Here is a 20780-nt window from a genome sequence, read left to right as displayed (position 1 = left end):
TTTCTAACACTTTAATTCATTTTTGTGGGACAGAGAGACACAGAGTGTGAGCAGGGGAGGGGCAGAGAGAGAGGGAGACACAGGATCTGAAGCAGGCTCCAGGCTCTGAGCTGTCAGCACACAGCCTGACCTGGGGCTCGAACCCACAGACTGTGAGATCATGACCTGAGCCGAAGTTGGATGCTTAATCGACTGGGCCACCCAGGCGCCCCTATCATTCTTGCTTTCTTAAAAAACAAAAGACTAAAGGAGGTGACAGTTCTGTTCTTCTTGTTCTCTAGATCACAGTTGGAAGTCTGTGTCTGGTTTCTAATGATAAACTTGGAGAAAGCCATGACCCAGGTGGACACATGGCCGAGATGACCCAACACGGAAGGGCTCCAAACCCAAGACCCCATGAAAATGGTTACAAATCTGGGCATTTTGGTCTAGTAGAGACCTAGAGATGCCCAGTAGAGACCTGGGCATGAAAGCTGTCTTCCAACTACTGAAGGCCACGGGGAAGGAAGAGTTGGGTACTCATTTAGTCCTAAGATACATGTCCTCAATAATAGGGGCACAGATGGCCTGGATCCTCGGGGTGGGGGTTAGAATATCAGAATGTGTGGAGTAGAGTAGCAAAAGCTTAACCCTTCTCAATCTCTTCCCATTGGACACCCTGATCAGTATGTCCTAGTCCAGGGACAAGAGTGTAATTTCCCATCTGTTGAGACCAATGAGTGAGACTAAATGGCTCTAAGACCACAACCATGGCAGACTCATGGAAACCAGTTTAGCTTTGACTTGGAAGTGTATTCTGACCACAGTAAAGAAAGGAGTGATCACCGAAGGAGGGGTGGTTGCTGTCACTGAGGCCTGAGGCTGGCCAGCCTCTCGGCAGGTGAGGCAGGAGACCCAGCATCCAGAACGCACTTGACATGGGCTGGCCAGCTGGGGGGACTTGGGCAGTCATGGTGGGCTGTGTCAACACATCCCATTGTTGTGTTCAAACCAAAAGATTGTATTAAGTATGGTTAACAAATTTATTGTCAATAGTTCCCGTATATAAATCACTATTTGAAAAAAAGTAGTATTTGGGTGTCTCTCAAATTGGGTTACATTGATAATTTAGTAAAAAACCAAAGGCTTTATAATGAAATACACTCTCTAGGGGCACCTGGGTGGCTCAGTCAGTTAAGGGTCCAACTTTGGCTTAGGTTGTGATCTCACGGTTCGTGGGTTCAAGCCCTGCATTGGGCTCTGTGCTGACAGCTCAGAGCCTGGAGCCTGCTTAGGATGCTGTGTTTCCCTCTCTCTGCCCCTCCCTGTTGTCTCTCTCTCAAATATCAACACTAAAAATTATAATGAAATATACTGTCTTTACTATTAAAAATAATGAAAAATCCTTAATATTCACCTGTTTTTATTAAAGTGAGGGTGTTGTATAAGTTTCTTTTAAACTTGTATTAACACCTACTGTCACCTCTAGGGTACAAGAATGTCCACGTGCAGTAAGAACTGCCAACTCTCTATGTCCTAACGTAATCCTGGGACGACATGATTGGTTACATGAAAGGGTCTGTTTTGTGCTAACTTAGAACTATAATAAAACAAGGTGGCGAGACAGGTCTTTAAATCTGTGTGGAATCTGACAGCATAGTGTCTTTTCGCTTGGCCACAGTGCGAAGTCTGCAGAAAGCAATTTTCGTATCCTCTTATTTAGGAGGGGATGTGCTATAATTTTCCTTCAAATTAGACCCCTCAAGTCCTTACCGGTCACTGGAAAGAAGCACCAGCTGATGATCCTAGAAGGAGACTAAGCCTTTGAGTTGATTTTCCACAATGGGGCGCACAGGCTGGTACCTCCAGCTGCACCCCCACCCCCATCGAAGATGGGATTTTCACCGTATTATTGCCCCAGAGACGAGCAACTTTTGGGGTGCCCTGAGATGGAACCACCCCTGGCCTTGAGGCTTTAGAAACAGAAATGGGAACTGGTGTTTTGGCAAGAGAACCCGGCCAGATCTCAGAAAAGGGATGACAGACAGACAACGTCGTCTGAGCCGTCACCCACTGAACTGTTGTGTGTGCGCAGCGATGGCAAGGTTTCTTCCTACGCGTGTGGTACTTGGAGAATACGTAATATTTGAAATTCTGAGACCTGAAGGTACAGGTGTGATAATGGCCGATGGGAAAAGTAAAAGAGTATTTAGGTACAGACAGCCCCCGACTTAGGATGGTCTGACTTAGGATTTTTTTCAACTTGATGATAGTGCGAAAGCCGTAGACATTTGGTGGGAGTCCAGCTTTGAATTCTGATCTTGGATCTTTCCTGGGGCTAGCAATGTGTGGTATGATCCTCTCGTAGGATGCTGGGCAGTGGCAGCCAGCCACGTGCTCGTGGTACCCATACAACCTTCCTGTTCTTTCAGTGCAGTTTTTGATAAATTACACCTTATAAAATAAGCTTGGTGCTAGATGATTTAGCTCAACTTTAGGCAAATGTAAGTATCCTGGGCACTTTAAGGCAGGCCAGGCTAAGCCACGATGTTCAGGAACTGGGGTGTCTTACGTGCACTTTGCATTTGTGATACTGTCACCTTTTTGTGGGACCTAAACCCATCGTTAAGCCAAGATCTGAACTCCTGTGGCCTGATCCTAGCGTTATTTATGCCACGTACGTGTTTACGTCTGAGAGTGTGTGACAGAAATGCATCTTTATTTCTGCTGAAGCTCAAGTGCTTACTTCAGTGACTGAAACCACACAATAATGCACACTTGTGGTCAAAGACCGCAAAGCTTTTTTTAAAAAGATTTAAAGCACAGACACAGAAATCAAAGAGCAAGTCATAAGCAGTCTGTTTGCTAACGAGAAGCCCTTTCCAAGTGTGGATTGCAGTAGGGGGAACCAGATATCCCAGGGGGGACCCTGAAAGTGGGGCACTTTGGGTGGGCTTCCCAATAGGGAGAGCTGAAGTTCACTTTTCAGAACCATGTGCAGGGGGCATCAGAGATGAGACACGCCTTTCATTTCTGAGGTCTCCTTTCAAGGCTTATTTCCAAGCCTTCCTTCCCCCCCCCCCCCCCCCACCAACTTTCTGCCTAAGAAACTCACACCCTCAACCTAATGTTTACTTTTTTGGAATAATTTTTTTATTGAAGCGTAGTTGACGTACAATGTTAGATTAGTTTCAGATCTAGAATGTGGTGATTCGACTAGTCTGTATGTTCTGCTCTGCTCACCGCATGGGTAGCTACTGTCTGCCTCCACAATACCACTGACCAGATTCTCTGCTATACCTTTTATTCCTGTGATTTAACCATTCTTCAACTGGAAGCCTGGATCTGCCACTCCCTTTCGCTTGCTTTGCCCATTCCCTGCCGTCCTCCCCTCTGGCAACCATCATTTTGTTCTCTATATTTTTGAAACTGTTTCTGCTTTTTGTCTTGTGTTGTTTTTTCGATTCTACATACAAGTGAAATCAGGTGGTATTTGTCTGACTTTACTTAGCATAATGCCCTTTCGGTCCATTCACATTGTGGCTCATGTCAAGATCTCATGATTTTTCTATGGCTGAGAAATATACACTGCCATCTTTGGGTTGCTTCTATATCTTGGCTATTATAAATCTGCAATAAATACAGGAGCATGGTGATCTTTTAGAATTAGTGTTTTCATTTTCCCTGGGTAAATACCCAGTAGTGCGATTATCATAAGGTATTTCTATTGTCAACTTTCTGAGAAACCTTCGTAGTGTTTTCCACAGTGGCTTCCCCAATTTACATTCCCACCAGTAGCGTATGAGGGGTCCTTCTTCTCCACGTCCTACCAACACTTAATTCTTGGCTTTTTGATTCTAGCCATTTTGGCCAGTGTAAAGTGATATTTTGCTGTGGTTTTGATTTGTATTTCCCTGGTGATGAGTGATGCTGGACATCTTTTCTGCGTCTGTGGGCATCTGTAGGTCTTCTCTGGAAAAATGTCTATTCAGATCCTCTTCGCAATTTTTTTTTTTTGATCATCTTCCCATTTTTAAATGAAGCGTGTGTGTGTGTGTGTGTGTGTGTGTGTGTGTTGAGTTGTATAAGTTCTTTATGTATTTTGGAGATCAACCCCTAATGGGATATATCAATTACAAATGTAGGTTGCGTTTTCATTTTGTTGATGGTTTGATTTGCTGTGCAGAAGCTTTTTATTTTGGTGTAGTCCCAGTAGTTTATTTGGGCTTCTGTTTCCCTTGCCTGAGGAGACTTACCTAGAAAAAGGTTTCTACAGCAGATGTCAAAGAAATTACTAACTTTGTTTCCTTTTAGGGATTTAATGGTTTTAGGTCTCATATTTTGGTCTTCAATCCATTTTAAGTTACTTTTTGTGTATGGTGTGATAGTGGTCCAATTTCATTCTTCTGCTGTAGCTATCCAGTTTCCCCAGCACCACTGATCAAAGAGATGGTCTTTTCTTAATTGTACATTCTTGCCTCCTTTGTCATAGGTTAACTGACCTTTAAATGCATAGATTTACTTCCGAGCTCTCTATTTGGTTCCATTGATCTGTGTGTCTATTTTTAGGATAGTCCTACACTGTCTTCACTCCTGTAGCTTTGCACCATATTTTAAAATCTAGGATTGTGCTATCTCCAATTTTTTCTTCCTTAAGACTACTTTGGGTATTGGGGGTCTTTTGTGCTTCCTTAGAAATTGTAGTATTACTTGTCCTAGTTCTGTGAAAAATGCTGTTGATGTTCTGACTGCACTGAACTTGTAGACTGAGTTGGGTAGAATGAACATGTTAACAATATTAATTCTTGCAATCCATGAGCATGGACTATATTTCCATTTGTTTGTGTCCTCTTCAATTTCTCTTACCAGTGTTCTATAGTTTGCAGAGTACAGGTGTTTTACTTCCTTGGTTAAAGTTATTCCTAGGTATTTGATTCTGTTGAAGTTGTAAAGGGAGTTATTTTCTTTGTGCTTCTTTGTTACTAGGGTACAGAAACTCAACTTTGCCGTGTATTGGTTTTGAGTCCTGCAACTCTACTGACAGCACTTACTCTAATAGGTTTTTGGTGGCATCTTAGGGTTTTCTATGCATAGCATCATGTCACCTGCAAACAGTGACAGTTTCACTACTTACCCATTTGGATGCCTTTTCTTTCTTGTCTAATTTGCTCTGGCTACAACCTCCACTACCATGTTGAATAAAAGTGGTGAGAGTAGACTTGTCTATTCCTAATGTTACAGGAAAAGCTCTTGTTCACTGTTGAGTAGGATGTCACGCTTGGGTTTCTCCTACATGGGCTTTAATTGGTTGAGGTATGATCTCTCTAACACGAATTTTTCATCTAGAACGGATGTTGAATTTTGTGAAACGTTTTTCCTGCATCTAGTGAGATAATCGTATGATTTTTCTCCCTTGTTAATGTGATGTATCCTGTTGACTGATTTACAAATATTGAACCATCCTTGCATCCCAGGAATAAGTCCCATTTGATTGTGGTGAATGATCCTTTAACGCATTGCTGAATGAGGTGTGCTAATATTTTGCTAAGATTTTTGCATCTATGTTAGTCGAATATTGGCCTTTAGTTTTCCTTTTTATTTTTTTTTTGTAGTATCTTTGGTTTTGGTATCAGGGTAATGCTGGCCTTGTAGAATGTATTTCGAAGCTTTTCTTCCTCTTCTATTTTTTGATCTAGTTTGAGGAGAATAAGTATTAAGGCTTCTTTAAATGTTTGGTAGAATTTGCCTGTGAAGCCATTTGGTCTTGGACTTTTCTTGGGGAGTTTTCTGATTACCAGCAATGAAACTGAGTCAGTCATCAGCCTGTTCAGATTTCCTACTTCTTCCTGATTCAGTTTTGCAAGATTGTTTATAGATATTTGTCTATTTTTTCTAGGTTGTGCAATTTGTTGGCATTTAATTTTTCATAGTACTCTTAGAATCTTTTGTGTTTCTGTAGTGTTGGTGGTTCTCTTTTGTTTCTGACTTTGAGTCTTTTTTTTTTTTTCTTGCAAAGTCTGGGTAAATGTTTATCATTTCCGTTTATCTTTTCAAAGAACCAGCTCTTGGTTTCATCTTTTCTTTTGTGTTTTTAGTCTTTTTCATTTATTCTTGCTTTGATACTATCTCCTTCTTTCTACTAACCTTAGCCTTGGTTTGTTCTTTTTCTAGTTCCTTTCAATGTAAGGTCAGATTTCTTTTCTTAAGTTTATTTCAATAGAGCACATGAGCCAGCAGGGGAGGGGCAGAGAGAGAGAGAGAATCCTAAGCAGGCTCTGTGTTGTCAGCATGGAGCCTGATTGGGGGGGGGGGCGGGGCGCGGGCTCGATCTCACGAATGTGAGTTCAAGACCTCAGCTGAAATCAAGAGTTGGAACACTTAATCATCTGAGCCACCCAGGTGCCCCCAGATTTTTTTTCTTGAGATATTTTTTTCTTGAGAAAAGTATGTATTAGTATTAATTTTCCTCTCGTAAAAGCTATAGCTGTGTCCCCAAGACTTTGGACTGTTGGTTTTAGTTTCATTTGTCTCTATTTTGATTTCCTCTTTGATTTCTTTGACCCATTGGCTGTTGAGTATCATGGTGTTGAGCCTCCATGGATTTTGTGTTTTTTCCCATTCTTTTTAAATTTACTGAGACTTGCTTTGTGGCCTAACATGTGATCTATCCTTGAGAATGTTCCATGTGCACTTGAAAAAAATGTGTATTCAGATGCTTTTGGGTGGAATGTTCTGTATTTATTTATTTGTCTCCCTCCCTTTATTTAAAATTTTTTATTTTTTAAAATTTACATCCAAATTAGTTATTATATAGTGAAGCAATGATTTCAGTAGATTCCTTAATGCCCCTTACCCATTTAGTCCATCCCCCCCTCCCACAACCCCTCCAGCAACCCTGTTTGTTCTCCATATTTATGAGTCTCTGTTTTGTCCCCCTCCCTGTTTTTATATTATTTTTGTTTCCCTTCCCTTATGTTCATCTGTTTTGTCTCTTAAAGTCCTCATATGAGTGAAGTCATATGATTTGTGTCTTTCTCTGACTAATTTTACTTAGCATAATACCCTCCAGTTCCATCCACGTAGTTGCAGATGGCAAGATTTCATTCTTTTTGATTGCCAAGTAATACTCCATTCTGTATCTATGCCAAATTTTCTTTATTCATTCTGTATATATTTAGATCCATCCGGTCTAATGTGTTGTTGAAAGACACTGTTTCCATACTGATTTTCTACCTGATAATCTACCCATTGATGTAAGTGGGGTGTTCAAGTCGCCTACTATTACTGTATTACTGCAGATTTCTCCCTTTATGTTTAATAGTGGCTTTATTTACTCAGCATTCCACTGTTGGGTGCATAGATATTTGCAACTGTTACATTATTTTGTGGAATTGATTGCTTTATCACCCTGGTAATGCCCTTCTTTGTCTCTTATTACAGTCTTTCTTTTAAAGTCTATTTTAAGTATTGATATACTGGCTTTTCCCCATCCCTCCACTGGTCTATATATGCCTTGAGGTCAAGACTCAACTTGAAGCTGAGTTTCTTGTAGGCAGCAGGTAGACTGTCTTGATTATTTATTCATGCTTCCATCTTATCTTTTTTAATTAAATGTAAATGGTCTAAATGCTCCAAAGTAACTTGTGATAGGCATGTCCTTACTGTCATTTTGTAAAGTCATTAAACCTACATTTAGAAAATGTAACACCTAGAATGGGGTGGCCAGGCAGAGCTTCCCAAGCTGGCCAATATGACCAGCACTAAATGGTCCATGAAGTCTCCACATTCCATGAACCCTTGGGGTGATGCTCTTTCTTAACTACATCTACCTTGGGGGATAGCCCAAGGGCCCCACATAAGTAGGCTCTTTCCCTGTATGGTTTCCAAATACAGCTTCATTTTGGTTTCAAATTGAAATTTTTGCCCACCATATAGACAAGGAAAGCACTCATTTGGTTTTTTTCTCTCCAGGCTAACATAGGCAATAATCCTGTATTCCCTTTCTCTGCACCAAGCCCCCATTTTCTTCAGCAATTTCAGAATTCTCTTTACCACAGCCCTGCTTTGTTTCCTTTCTATTTTCTATTCTTCTTCTGGCTAATGTTGCTTCTGTTGCCCTGAGAGCACAACTAGTCCTGCCTCACCGTAGCCAAAGCTCCCCGGCATGCCCACACACATGCGCATAAAGGCTTTACAATGCCTCACCCTAACCTCATCCCAGGGGCTCTGGACTCCCCTCCAGCTCTGGGTTCACTAGATTGATTTCTCAGCACTCCCTGAATTTCAAACACAAAACAGTCACTGTTGGACTCTGGGAAGCTTTGAATCTTTTTCTTCCTTTCCTTAGCTAAGGCTCTATTTACATTTTATTGTATTCCTGTCTACCTCATGTTGGGGGTTACTTCACAAGACACAATCTCTTGAAGATAGATTGGAGGGGGGCTTTCTCTTTGTCCAACAGCTGCAGAGATAGAAGAGCGCACCACATTCTTGGAGCGGGGTGGGGGTGGGGGGAGATGACTCTTCAGGCTAGTGCTACGGAAGCGAGGACACCGGGCGTGACTAGGTTAAGCGACACGACTATGGCATCTCATAGATGGAAGGAACCTTAGAGACGTTATGGTCCAAACTGCCTACCTGGACACTTAAAGAAAAAAAAAAAATTAGGCTTGGGATCAGAGGTGAAAATACTTGGCTAAGAACCAAGGACTGTAGTAGGCCTCTCACCAAGAACCTGTGAGGCCGAATGTGAAATGTTCTTGAAGGGCATGTCCAACTGGGATGAAAACTACCACGTTGTGCCCAGTCTGGCAGAATGTCTGTTGAAATCCAAGATGCGGGCAGCACAGGGCATGCCCGGCCTCTTGCCAACCGATAAATGCCCTATCAGAATTCCACGCCGACCAGCAGAGAGACTGCAGGCATACTCTGGGGTGGCTGGGGCCATTTCTTAAGACAACAATGAAGTTGGTGGCATCGGCTGACTCTTCCTTTCCTGAACCGTCTCTCTGGAGGACGGTGATGCTGTCTGACAGCATTGTCCCCACAGCCGAACGTCTTTCAAAATTGTAGTCAGTCTTCCCCGCCACTGCTTTATCAACTAAGTGTGCCTAATAGTTTAAATTCTTGGCTATCATTTCAACAATCTGCACAGCACCTTCTTCAGGGACAGATTCCATCTCAAGAAATCATTTCCTTTGCTGATCTACAAGAAATGGTGCCTCACGTGTTCAGGTTTTCTCAGGAGATTGCAGCCATTCAATCCCATCTTCAGGCGCTAGCCCTCTTGAGATTCCCACCCATCCACAGTTACTGACTCCGCCGAAACCCGGACTCCCTCAAGGTCCTCCCTCAGGACTGGAATAAACTTCTTCCAAACTTGAATTTAGGCAGATATTCTAGGCCTCTTCCCATGAATCACATATGTTCTTGATGGCATCTAGTAAATCTTGCCAGAACATTTTCAATTTACTCTGCCCAGATCCATCACAGGAATCATTATCTAGGGCAGCTATGGCCTTATGAAATGTATTTTTTGAGACTTGAAACTCAAAATGACTCCTTGCTCCATTGGCTGCAGAATGGATGTTTTGTCAGCAGGCAAGGAAACCGCAATCTGATTGTGCATCTCCCTCAGAGCTGCTGGGTGATCCGGTGCATTGTCAGCAGTAATATTTTGAAAGGAATACTGTGTTCGGAGCACTAGGTCTCCACAGTGGGCTTGAAATGCTCGGTAAACCATGCTGTAAACAGATATACTGCCATCTAGGCTTTGCTCCATTTAGAGAGCACAGGGAGAGTAGAATCAGCACAATTCTTAAGGGCCCTGGGATTTTCAGAATGGTACCTGAGTGCCGGCTTAAACTTAGAGGCTCATGGGACTTTAACAAGAGGGCCAGGCTGTCCTTTGAAGCTTTCAAGCCAGGCATTGACTTCTCTTTTCCAACTACAGCAGTCCTAGATGATATCTTCTTCTAAGACTGTTGTATCTACATTGAAAAACTGTTGTTTAGTGTAGCCCCCTTCGTTAATATCTCAGCTCCATCTTCCGGAGAGCTCGCTGCAGCTTCTACATCAGCACTTGCTGCCTCACCTTGCCCTTGTATGTCGTGGAGGTGCCTTCCTTCCTTAAACCTCATGAACCAATGCCTGCCAGCTTCAGACTTCTCTTCTGCAGCTTTCCCACCTGTCCCAGCCTTCATAGAGCTGAAGAAAGCTAGGGTCTTGCTCTGGGTTAGGCTTTGGCCTAAGGGAATGTTGGGGGTGATGTGGTCCTCTATCCAGACCACTAGAACTTTGTCCATATCAGCAATATGGCTGTTCCCTTTTTTTAAAAACAATTTCTAAAAAGTTTATTTTTGAGACAGAGCGAGCCTGAGTGGGGGAGGGGCAGAGAAAGCTGGAGACACAGAATCCAAAGCAGACTCCAGGCTGTGAGCTGTCAGCACAGAGCCCGGGGTGGGGCTCGAACTCCCGAATCCCGAGATCATGACGTGAGTCGAAGGCGGATGCTTGACTGAGCCACCCAGGGGCACCAGCTGTTTCACTTTCTTATCACTTAGGTGTGCATTGGAATAGCACTTAAAATTTCCTTCAGGAGCTTGTCCTCTTGGCTGTTTGGTGCAAGAGGCCGAGCTTTTGGGCCATCTCAGTTTCCAAAATGGCTTCCTTGCTAAGCTTAACCATTTCTAGCTTTTGACGTAAAGTGAGAGACATGGGGTTCTTCCTTTCAGTTGGACACTTAGGCCAGTTAATAACCCTATAGTGGCCTCTAACTTCAGTATCATTGTGTCTCGGGGACTAGGAAGGCCCCAGGAGAGGGGGAGAGAGGGGGACGGCTGATTGGTGAAGCAGAACACACACAACGTTAAGTTCGCTGAGGTGGGTGTGGTTAGTGGCTCCCTAAAACTATTAGAGATCATAAAAACAAATGCAATGACAAAGTTTGATTGCAAACCAAGTTTGCAAATACTGCAAAGATTACCAGAACGTGACACACAGACACAAAGCGAGTAAATGGTGTTGGAAAAATGGGATTCTTCAATGCAGAGTTGTCAAAAACCTTGAATTTGTAAAACCTATAATAAGAGGTGTGTCTATACTGGTGAGATGAGAACACTCGAGGAAAAATCGGGCACGCACTGTGGATGTCTCAGGGGAATGAATTTAAGAGGACGGCCCCTCTTTTTTTAAACTGTTATCGCCACTGTACTGTTTTAACACAGTTCCCTGCTGATTAATTTGTTTCCCAAAAACCCGAGAGAAGCCTGAGGGCATCAGTGATGCATACAGGCTGGCAGTTCTATGTTGGACTTTCCAGCACTTGAGTGACTTCTGCTAACTGTAAATCCAAAATTGTTATCACCTAGTAGATCCTATAGCCCTGGGGCCTGAACCCAATTCACTCAGAGCCCTGCTCATGCTGCAGTTGGAAAACGTTGGGTGTAGGAAGATAATCTTGGTTTTATTTGAAAGGAGCAGTGCTTTGGGATGAGACTACTGAATTCTCTTCCACCTAGGTAGGGAAGGAGAGCACAGAGGCCAGAGGCCCCTGGCCTCCATGCAGAGGGCAGGAACCAGAAGCTGTTCCCCCATCAAGCCTTTGTGCCTCCACATTTCTATTGCTACCCTTTATCTTTATAAAAAGACAACAGAAGCAATTATGGGTTGAACAGCATCTCTCCAAAATTCCTATGTGGAAGTCCTAACAGCCAGAACCACAGAATGTGGCTCTATATAGAGCTCAAGATCTTAAAAGAAGGTCACTAGGGGGAGCCCTAGTGACCTAATACGATGGATGTCTTTACCAAAAGGGGAAGCTTGGACACTGAGACTGACACACACACACACAGAGGGAAGCCCACGTGAAGGCACGGAGAAGACAGCCATCTAGAAGCCAAGGTGAGGGGCCTGGAACAGATCCTTGCCCCACGGCCCTCAGAAGGAAACAACCCCCCTCCCCACCCCCACCCTCCTCTCTTGAGTTCTGGCCTCCAGAACTGGGAGATGATAAATTTCCTTGTTGGTAGTACTTTGTTACAGCAGCCCTCTAATCCAGTATGGTAACCATTCCTGGGATTTAGAAAGTTTTCTTTTTTAAGTGAAAAATCTGTAAGATACTCAAGGCCATCCCTTACTGGGGGTTACTTCGAGAAGTACAGCCACCTAGGAGTTGAGAGGCTGCAAGGGGTGGCTTGTCAAAGATTCAAAGTGAAGAAAAGGATCTTCCGACCTTGTATTTGTCGATCCTCTGTTAAAGTTGCTGCTGAAAACAGTATAAAGAGCATTTTCTATGCTGAATCCCCAAACCGCTGCGGGGCCTTTCCAAGAGGCTTCGGAAGAATTGGCCTTGACAGCTGAGGAGGTCAAGCTCAGACCCCGGGGAAGATGAGCCCCTCCTGTGGTGCACCTGTTCCTCACACGGACTGCAGAGCAACCTGAAAGGTGGCAGGTGCGGGGCCCGTCCGAGGCAGCTGCCTTTGTCAGCTGGAGGACGTGGCCCTGCTGGTCGTGCACGCACGGCACGGAGGGTCTGCGAGAAAGTCCACAGTGTGGACAGAGCCCAGTGAACGGCAGGCACACTTGCTCTTAGGATTCAAGGACTTGTGTCACTCCTTGCGCCCCGTGGTCACAGGTGCCTTTCCACCACTAGGTGGCAGCAGGGCTTGCTGCAAGAGGAAAACAGTCCCTGGCTGGGTTCCTGGGAGTGTGGTAGGAGTCCCCTGGGGGTCACCTTAGCTTTGCTTTCTGGTCCACAAGAAGGGGACCCAGAGACAAGGCTCCATGAAGACATCGGCAGAGATTAGTGCTGCACAGCAAAGAATGCCAAGGACCCCCTCGGGGCCACCGGAAGCTGGAGGGAGGGAGGAAACATCCCCTCCTAGAGCTTTCCCATGGAGCATAACCCTGCTGACACCTTGATCTTAGACTTCTGGCCTCCACAACTGTGAGATGATACATTTCTGTTGCAGCCCCCCAGATACGGGTACTGGGTTTTAGGGCAGCCCTAGGAAGCCAACACTGGTAGAGACAAACCAAAGCAAGCCGAGCCCTCAGAGCCCCACTCCTCAGTCCTCCTCATACCGTTCGCCACACTCAGGGACTCCTTATTTATTTTTTATTCAGTGCATAATGCATACACCTTCTCCGCCCTACCAAATGTGCCGCCTTCCTCCTCAGATCCCATAAGAGCGAAATGGTAGGAATGAGGACAGCCCTGTTCACTCGGTCCATGGATAGGTTGTAATTTGCTTTCTTTAAACCCATCTGTTCCTAGTGTGGGTTCATTTGGAGTTTGTTCCTGCAGGCTCCATGCCTGGCGGCTTCCAAGGTCACACCATTGGAGACTGTTCCCTTTGCCCAAGAGTGGGAAAGGCTCGGGAGAGTAGCAAACATTGGCTCCCCCTGACACAGCAGAACATGGAAACTGAAATCCCAGAGAGCAGCGTTAGGGAGATTCTAGAGGGAGTGGGGAGGTGGAGAGAAGCCAGCGCCAGGAGGCAAAGATGGAAAAATGATGGGGTGACCCTCGGGGTGCCCCGGATGCAGGTACCTCAGGCAGAGCTAACCTCAAGGCAGAAATCAAGCAGGCCAGTGAGGCCAGGAGGCACTACAAAGCTAGGACCCAACAGAAAGGAAAACAAAACAAAACAAATCTCTGCTACCCTCCCTGCAGCCTGTCATTCAATTGCTAATTATGGGTGTAATTTAACTGAAAAGCCAGAATGCCTGGGTGACTACCAATGCCCTTAGCTAATCCTTAAACAGTAGTTTAACAGTTTTTTTTTTTTTTAATATAAAAACCACAATCCTATGGGAGTCCTCCTATCCTAGACCAATGGGTTGCCTCGTTAATTTGAAAACTGTCCATATGGGAATCGCTCACAGTTGCCATACGTCTAGGAGCTGGGAATCCATTTGTCTGTTCTTCTGCACGTCTTACAAGTATTATTTGGTTAATGACGTAAGGGGGCCAAGCATTTCTGGGAATAAACAAAGGGAGCTACTTTGCTCTTGCTGAAATCTCTCCATTTCTTCCCAATGTGGTCATATGGCAGAAGGAAACTGCATTCTGGTTAAATGCCTTACAAGCCAAGGGCACTGCCTTCCTCCTCATCCTCCTTCTCTGCTCTCACTAAAATCTACCAAGATCCCAAGCAGCCTCTTTGGCAGATGGGGATTCTAGCTCTCTGCTGAGAAGCAATAGAATTGCCCCGTTTCAAATAAACACCCTTGCGGCAGCCAGTCTGGCTCAAATGGGAGTGATTAAAGGGACCTGATACTTTGCATACAAGTCTTTAAGCTCAATGCCAGTGAAGCGAAATCCACAAATGCTGTTTCTCTTGCCAGAAAGTTCCAGTGGATTTTCTAAGACCCCCGTGACCTAATTTAAAGTGTTTTTCTTCTTTTTTTTTTGGTCAGGCTTTTCTGATACATAATGCTACGATAAGCTGTTAATTCAATCATTTTCACTTCTCTGCCACTCTTCGTCCTGTGATCAAAGAGTATTATTAGCCACCCTAAAGACACATTAAATAATCAAGCTGTCCAACAGCTGCACATCAGAGCATTAATCTCCAATCCAGGCAAGGCTAAGAAATGGCTTAACTGTTTCTTCTCCTTTGCCCACAGCTATTTTTACACCTCAAACAGCCATCTTGCAGACACACCTCTCTGGATGAAAGCACATATTATTGAGAGGATGTTAATAGGGAAGGTGTGAAAAAGAAAAGGGTAGAACCTGGAGACTAAAGAGAAGAAAGTCATTGTTTAGTGGCATCTTTCAAACTTCTGTGTTCTTAAAGCAATCCCATGATCCCCCACGGACCCATCCCTGCTCAGTCAGACCCGTAACATTTTTCAGCAGCGTTTGGTTGGTTGTTCCCCTTCTCCTTAAATTGCATTCTACATCAAGCAAAGAAGCTGCCTTAGGACGTGGAATAACCGCTACGGGGACAGCGTCAGTGCCTTAGCATATTTGAGACTATTCAAAAAGTGGAATCTAGTTCTATTATGAAGACGGCATGATTGCCCATTTTCAATCAACAGAGCCTGTTCATCGCTGTTGTATTCTTTTAAATACCCTCATCTGTGCCATCAACTCAAAATTCAATGGCAGACGCATCTTTGGTCACTGCATAAAACCCTCCTGAAAAACAACTCCCTTGACTTGAATATTTGCAAATGAAGCAGAGAGCCTGGAACTCTCTGGAGGGAAGGCGAATGGTCTTTTTCAAAGGAACGCAGGTTAGTGGAAACACGGAACCTGAACCCAATGCTTTAGTAAGGGTGATGGGACAATTAGCTGCCTTTCCAGGTAAACTATGCTTTCAATTTCATGTCAGATCACAGCGGAAAGCAGGATAGCTGGCTGAACTGACAAGTGTATAACGTGGGTGGATCCTTAAAAGGAATTTCATAGGTTACCCGGTGTGCATACATGATGTGGTTTTAAATCCTATCTATTTTTAAAGGGTTCTACACAGTATTATATATTAATAGACAAATAATAGCACCAGGGGATTAGGTTGTATCTATCTGTAGAGAAACACTGTATCCTAAAGGAGGAGAAGCATAAGAGAAACCTGCCTATCTCTGGTTAAACGCTGAAAACAATGTCACCACCAAAGCCTCCAAATGCCCTTCAAGTAAGGATGCCTTTGATTAAGAGGATTCTAATGAGGTCCAGAGGAAGACGAAAAAAGGTCTTCTCTTCTCCTGTTTATCTTTTCCATTCACTCTTTCAGAGTGTGGAGGCAAACTGCAAAGGGTGGCCCAGGAGCTGTATCCTTTTGGAACTGAAAGGGCATGCGAAATAAAAAATAAAAACCTCCAGCGTGAAAACACAACCTGGAATTACAAATCAATGGTGCAGCACTTTCTAGATGCATTGCCAAAAAATTTAAGTTTAAATACCGTGAAGGTTCAGGGTAGAGAAGGTGATGAGACAGCAACATTTGGAGAAACCACTGCTGTGACTCTGGCAAAACCTCCTTTACCCACAACTCCATGTAATTTGGAGGAAGTCACGGCAGGCCAGAGCTGGTGAGTTAATGATCCATTTTATAGATGAAAACACTGAGGCCCTAAAAGAGTGGTCAATTCAAAGTCCACGATTGGTGAGAGGCAGAGATAGGCACAGAACCCAGGTGCCTATTTCTGGGTCATTCCTTTATGTCCCATGTGGTTCTGCAGCAGGGGAAGGGGCTAACTGAAAGGATTAGGACAGTGGGTGGGAGACCATTTCTGGGGATCCATCACATCTTTGTAAATAATAATCAGAGGTCACCTGCCTTTTCCTTCCCATGCCCTCTGGTGGGCACACAGGGTCGTATGAAGACGTGCCCGATCACAACAGACTGAGGCGGAAACAACACGAGAATCCAGCCTCTTCTATTAAACCAGAAGTTAGGGATTTTAAAGATGTAAAATACTGCTGCTCTTCTCATTTGTTTCTGTTCTGGAAAATCATTATTTTGATCGAAATTTACTTAAGTGAACACCAACGGTGAGACTGAAGGAAGTGAGGGGCTTTGGGGTAGACTCCCCCCAGTGGGGTCCTTGAATCCCAGTGCTTAATCAGTCACTCTTTGGTTGCATAACTTGGGGCAAACTGATGATCTTTCTGTACAACGGAGCTCCATTTGCTTCGTGGGTTGTGGGGATTAAGTGGCTTAAGACCAAGTATTTAGGACATTGCCAGGCTTGTAGGAAACACTGAAAAATGTTAAAGGGCTTATGGTTAGTAGCTACAAAATAGGATTAGGCTAGAGCAGCTTTTCTCCAAGCTTGGTGAGAATTTCTACTGCCTCGGCTGCCTGAGTCCTCTCACTTCCTGTGCTGCTGAACCTCAAGGAACCCTGTGCGGGGAAGGCTGGGCAGATGACCACAGCCACCGGGTAACTATCACCACTGTCTCTTTCAGTTCTAAACTCCCAGATCCCTTGAGTTCTAAGTGCTGCTCAAGTGTTTTCAATACAACCAACCATTAATATCGTGGCTTTTCCCTGTGGCTTCTTGAGGCAAGCATTATCCTTGAGTGAAATGCTGTGCTTGTCAGTGTCCAAGAAAGGCACAGAAGCAGCAGAGTAAAATCAGACACTGATAAAAGTACATAAGCAGGTTCCTTATAAATGAAACTGTTAATACCAGGGAGGAACAGCTGAAATGACTAAGGAGACAAGCTTTCTACCAAAGGAATAAGGGTAACAGATAAGGGACTGGCATTAGCAGGGCCATTTAACCACCTTGTGATCTTACATTGCACACAGCAGTATCCCGTGCCCCCCAGTTGGTGCAAATCTGGCTTTTAAAAGAAACACACAAGGAGCACAAACTCTTAGCGCAGGAAGATGAGATTTCACTTCCTCTTTCATTGTAGACTTCCCAACTTCTACTTCTGGATAAAACCAAACTTGCCCTGGGACCAAAAAATTACTATAAACTTTTTTTTTTTTCCTATTTAATTCCCTATCTTCTTGGTGGTAGAGAGGAACCAGCTCTTCGGTAAGGATTTTACAATACATCATAGCTTATTTTAAAAAGTGGGGGCAGTGTGGGAGGAGTGTGCCCAGTGGAAAAAAATTCTATTAGTGCCACAATCAGGATATTCAGAGGTCCTTTCCCAATGGTTGTTGTGGGGAGAGGGCTTCTAGTTTATGTAAGAGGTCAAGGAAAGCTTATCTGAGAGGGAGATGTTTGAGCTGAGACTGAAGGAAGCAAGGGAGCAAGCATGGAACAACAAATTATGTCCAGACAGTAATAGCAAATGCAAAGGTCCCGAGGCAGAGACATGCTTGGTTACGGGAGGAACACCAGGGCCAGTGTGGTTGGAATGGTGTCAGCAAGAAAGATAGAGGCAGGGAAAGGAGGTCAGAGAGGCAGGGTGGATCGGACCATGCAGGGCCTTGAGGACTGTGGATCTTACTCTGGGAGGGGAGGGAAGACACTGGAGGCCTCTGGGATAATGAGTAGCATTCTCGGTGACTGATGTCCTCCAGAGTATACTTGAGGGGAACACAGGGCTAGGCTGGGGCATAGGGACAAGTGTGAAATGGTGGTGTGGGGGTGTTCCTATGCTGGTTCCCAACATGGAGCTTGCACACACATGCGTGGAAAACCTGAAATCAACACTTAGCCTGTTTCATGGGATTTTTGTGCAGGTGTACAAGGACGTGGGGAATGCGTGTGGGAGGTACTTCGTAGGGTAAATGCCCCTTCTCCTCTTTTACACTTGAGTCCATCATGTATCTTTCCAGCCCTCATCTAATAACTCAGTTAAGCCACTGCAGACAACTTGGCAGGCACTAAAGGGTGTTCACACACGGGATCACTCCTCATCCCGTAAGCAGCCTCGAGAGGCGGGCGTTATTTCCCTCCTTTGGCAAATAAGGACACACAGAGAGGTTCCTGTCCGGATCACGCAGCTGGTTGGTGACAACTGAGGGAGAGAGCCAAGATTCTTGAGTGCTGACTTTTCCCCACAACCCTGTTCTGTGCCTCTTAAGCTACCAATTTACCAAGGCAGTGATCCAGAATTCGAGAAGATTTACACACAAGAGGATACACATTTGAGTTAAAGAAGGCCTGACTTTGTTGAGAATAACAGGGAGAAGCCACACCCTGCCTCATGAGCAGGGGACTTGTTCTCTGGTTACATACGCCGATTTTGCGTCTCACCCTACCTACTCTTTTGTGTGATGTTCTAGGCGAACTGTGGGAGAACATGGCTGTGGAAAGACACGCCATTTACAGAAGTGACAGGGTGCCACTGTTTGTTTAAAACCCAAGCATGCCTGGGGGCGCCTGGGTGGCGCAGTCGGTTAAGCGTCCGACTTCAGCTCAGGTCACGATCTCGCGGTCCGTGAGTTCGAGCCCCGCGTCGGGCTCTGGGCTGATGGCTCGGAGCCTGGAGCCTGCTTCCGATTCTGTGTCTCCCTCTCTCTCTGCCCCTCCCCTGTTCATGCTCTGTCTCTCTCTGTCCCAAAAATAAATAAAAAACGTTGAAAAAAAAAAAAAACAACCCAAGCATGCCTGTTCTTGTGTCGGCTGAGGCCTGGGTCCGTCTGTCAACCAGAAGGGAAGGGAAAGAAATGAAAATTACTTACTAAATAGACATCAAGCACAGAGGCATTATCATCCTGCATTTCCAGAGCATTGGACTCCGAAGTCAAGTAGATGGTCCCCTCTTCCAAGGTAAATGTTGAACTGGAAGGTAACCCTTTACTGGAAAAACAAAGAAGAATGATGAGCACGTGGCCTCCGGAGCAAAATCCACGGATACTTGCAAAGTTGTGGCTAAAGAAACAGAGTTTGGGAAAGGCTTTCGGGATAAAAAAAAAAAAATGATTTTGAGAGTTCAAAGGAAGTAAGGTCCTGCCCAGAGATAGGCTCACTTGAGTTTAAGGAATTCGGTGGTGCCAGCAGATTTTTCTGTCTACTTTCCTCCAAGATACTTTAAATTTCTGAGAAGTGATTTGTGGGTCCCCAGCCTCGGGAGGGTGGAGAGCTATAATCCAGAGGCACAAGGCTCAGCTCTGACTTTGAGAAATTGGTTCACACTGCTTACATTTTCCACTTGGAGTATTCATGCTCTGGTAGTTGATAAAGATAACCTTGTGCACCATCCGTAGTGATGATTTCTCTCTGCTGTTCTCTTTTCCTTTTAGGTGGGGAAGGTCCAGTTGTAACCATGGTTCTCAAACTTAAGTGGGCATCAGAATCCCTTGGAGGGTTGGTTAGAACCCAGTTTCCTAGGACCTATACCCCCAGATTTGATGAAGTTGATCTGACACAGAGCCCATCAGTTTGCATTTTTTTAAATTAAGTTTATTTATTTGAGACAGAGACCGTGCGTGCAGGGGAGGGGGAGAGAGAGAATCCCAAGCAGGCTCCACAGCACCGTCGGTGCAGAGCCTGATGCAGGGCTCGAACTCCCCAAACCGCAAGATCATGACCTGAGCTGAAACCAAGAGTGGGACACTTAACTGACTGAGCCACCCAGGCGGCCCATCAGTTTGCATTTCTAATAAGCTCCAAGGTGAGGCTCATGCTGTTGTCCAAGGCCTACACTCTGCCTAATGATGACTGACGTAGGCACCGAGCACTCTGTGATGTGCTGGTGAAAACAGCCTACGTGTGCCTTTGGTAACAGGAAGGACAACAGACACAAAGGAAGGCGGCCAGACAGACGTACTCGTGAGTGAGGTACGAGAGAAAACCACCTTGTTTTGTCATGATGGGAGAGCCACTGGCACCTGTTGAAGTAATCAGCCCCCTTTGATAGTAGTGACACTGGGAATCGAGCTAGGAGCTCAGGAATGCACAACTTAGATCTTTAAACTGGGAATTTTCCACGGGAAGGTTTTGCAAGAACACAGCGTGGCCAACAGCAGTGGAGGAGAGGACTATGGGGGCCCGGTGAGCTGTGGCAAGGGGCTGGCCATCGCCAGGTGGAGCCCACCTGCCAGGGGACGAGAGCGGGAGTGTGGAAGACTGCTCCCTCTCACCTGCCCTGTGACCAGGTCCCGCCACCCTGCAGGGCCCCGCTCCTAGCTCACTGCTTCTGAAAACTCTAGTCCGAAGCCATCCTCTGAGGTTTTTGTCGGAGCCTCCCAGCTCAACAGGAGACTGACAGGACCTTCTAATCCTCTGCCCGTCCCTACTCTGGGAACGACACATCATTTTCTTTCTGTACATGTTTACCCATCAGTTGAAGCTATGTCACATAGTTAGAAATCCTGACCTTTTCAGTACTGGAAAAAAAAAAAAAAGGATCACTAGAATTGTATGAGTCTTAATAA

The 20780-nt window shown here is 44.9% G+C and overlaps 1 protein-coding gene across 6 annotated transcripts in view; it reads right to left on the bottom strand.

Annotated features, from left to right (window-relative positions):
* Positions 1-20780, bottom strand: part of PIP5K1B (phosphatidylinositol-4-phosphate 5-kinase type 1 beta) — a 310428-nt gene that overhangs the window by 7284 nt on the left and 282364 nt on the right. For 4 of the 6 annotated variants that reach the window (XM_042964804.1, XM_042964802.1, XM_042964805.1 and 1 more), the window contains 2 exons: positions 19086-19203; positions 16426-16695 (listed from right to left, as the gene is read on the bottom strand). In XM_042964804.1, coding sequence (XP_042820738.1) covers positions 16558-16695; positions 19086-19203 — 256 coding nt within the window. In that variant the 3' untranslated portion in view covers positions 16426-16557. Of the gene's footprint in view, positions 1-16425; positions 16696-19085; positions 19204-20780 lie in introns of those variants that run through there. The other 2 variants (XM_042964800.1, XM_042964801.1) reach the window with 1 other exon arrangement.

Source organism: Panthera tigris, chromosome D4 (genome assembly GCF_018350195.1).
Source record: "Panthera tigris isolate Pti1 chromosome D4, P.tigris_Pti1_mat1.1, whole genome shotgun sequence".
NCBI lineage: Eukaryota > Metazoa > Chordata > Mammalia > Carnivora > Felidae > Panthera > Panthera tigris.
This window is presented reverse-complemented; position numbering and strand designations above follow the sequence as displayed.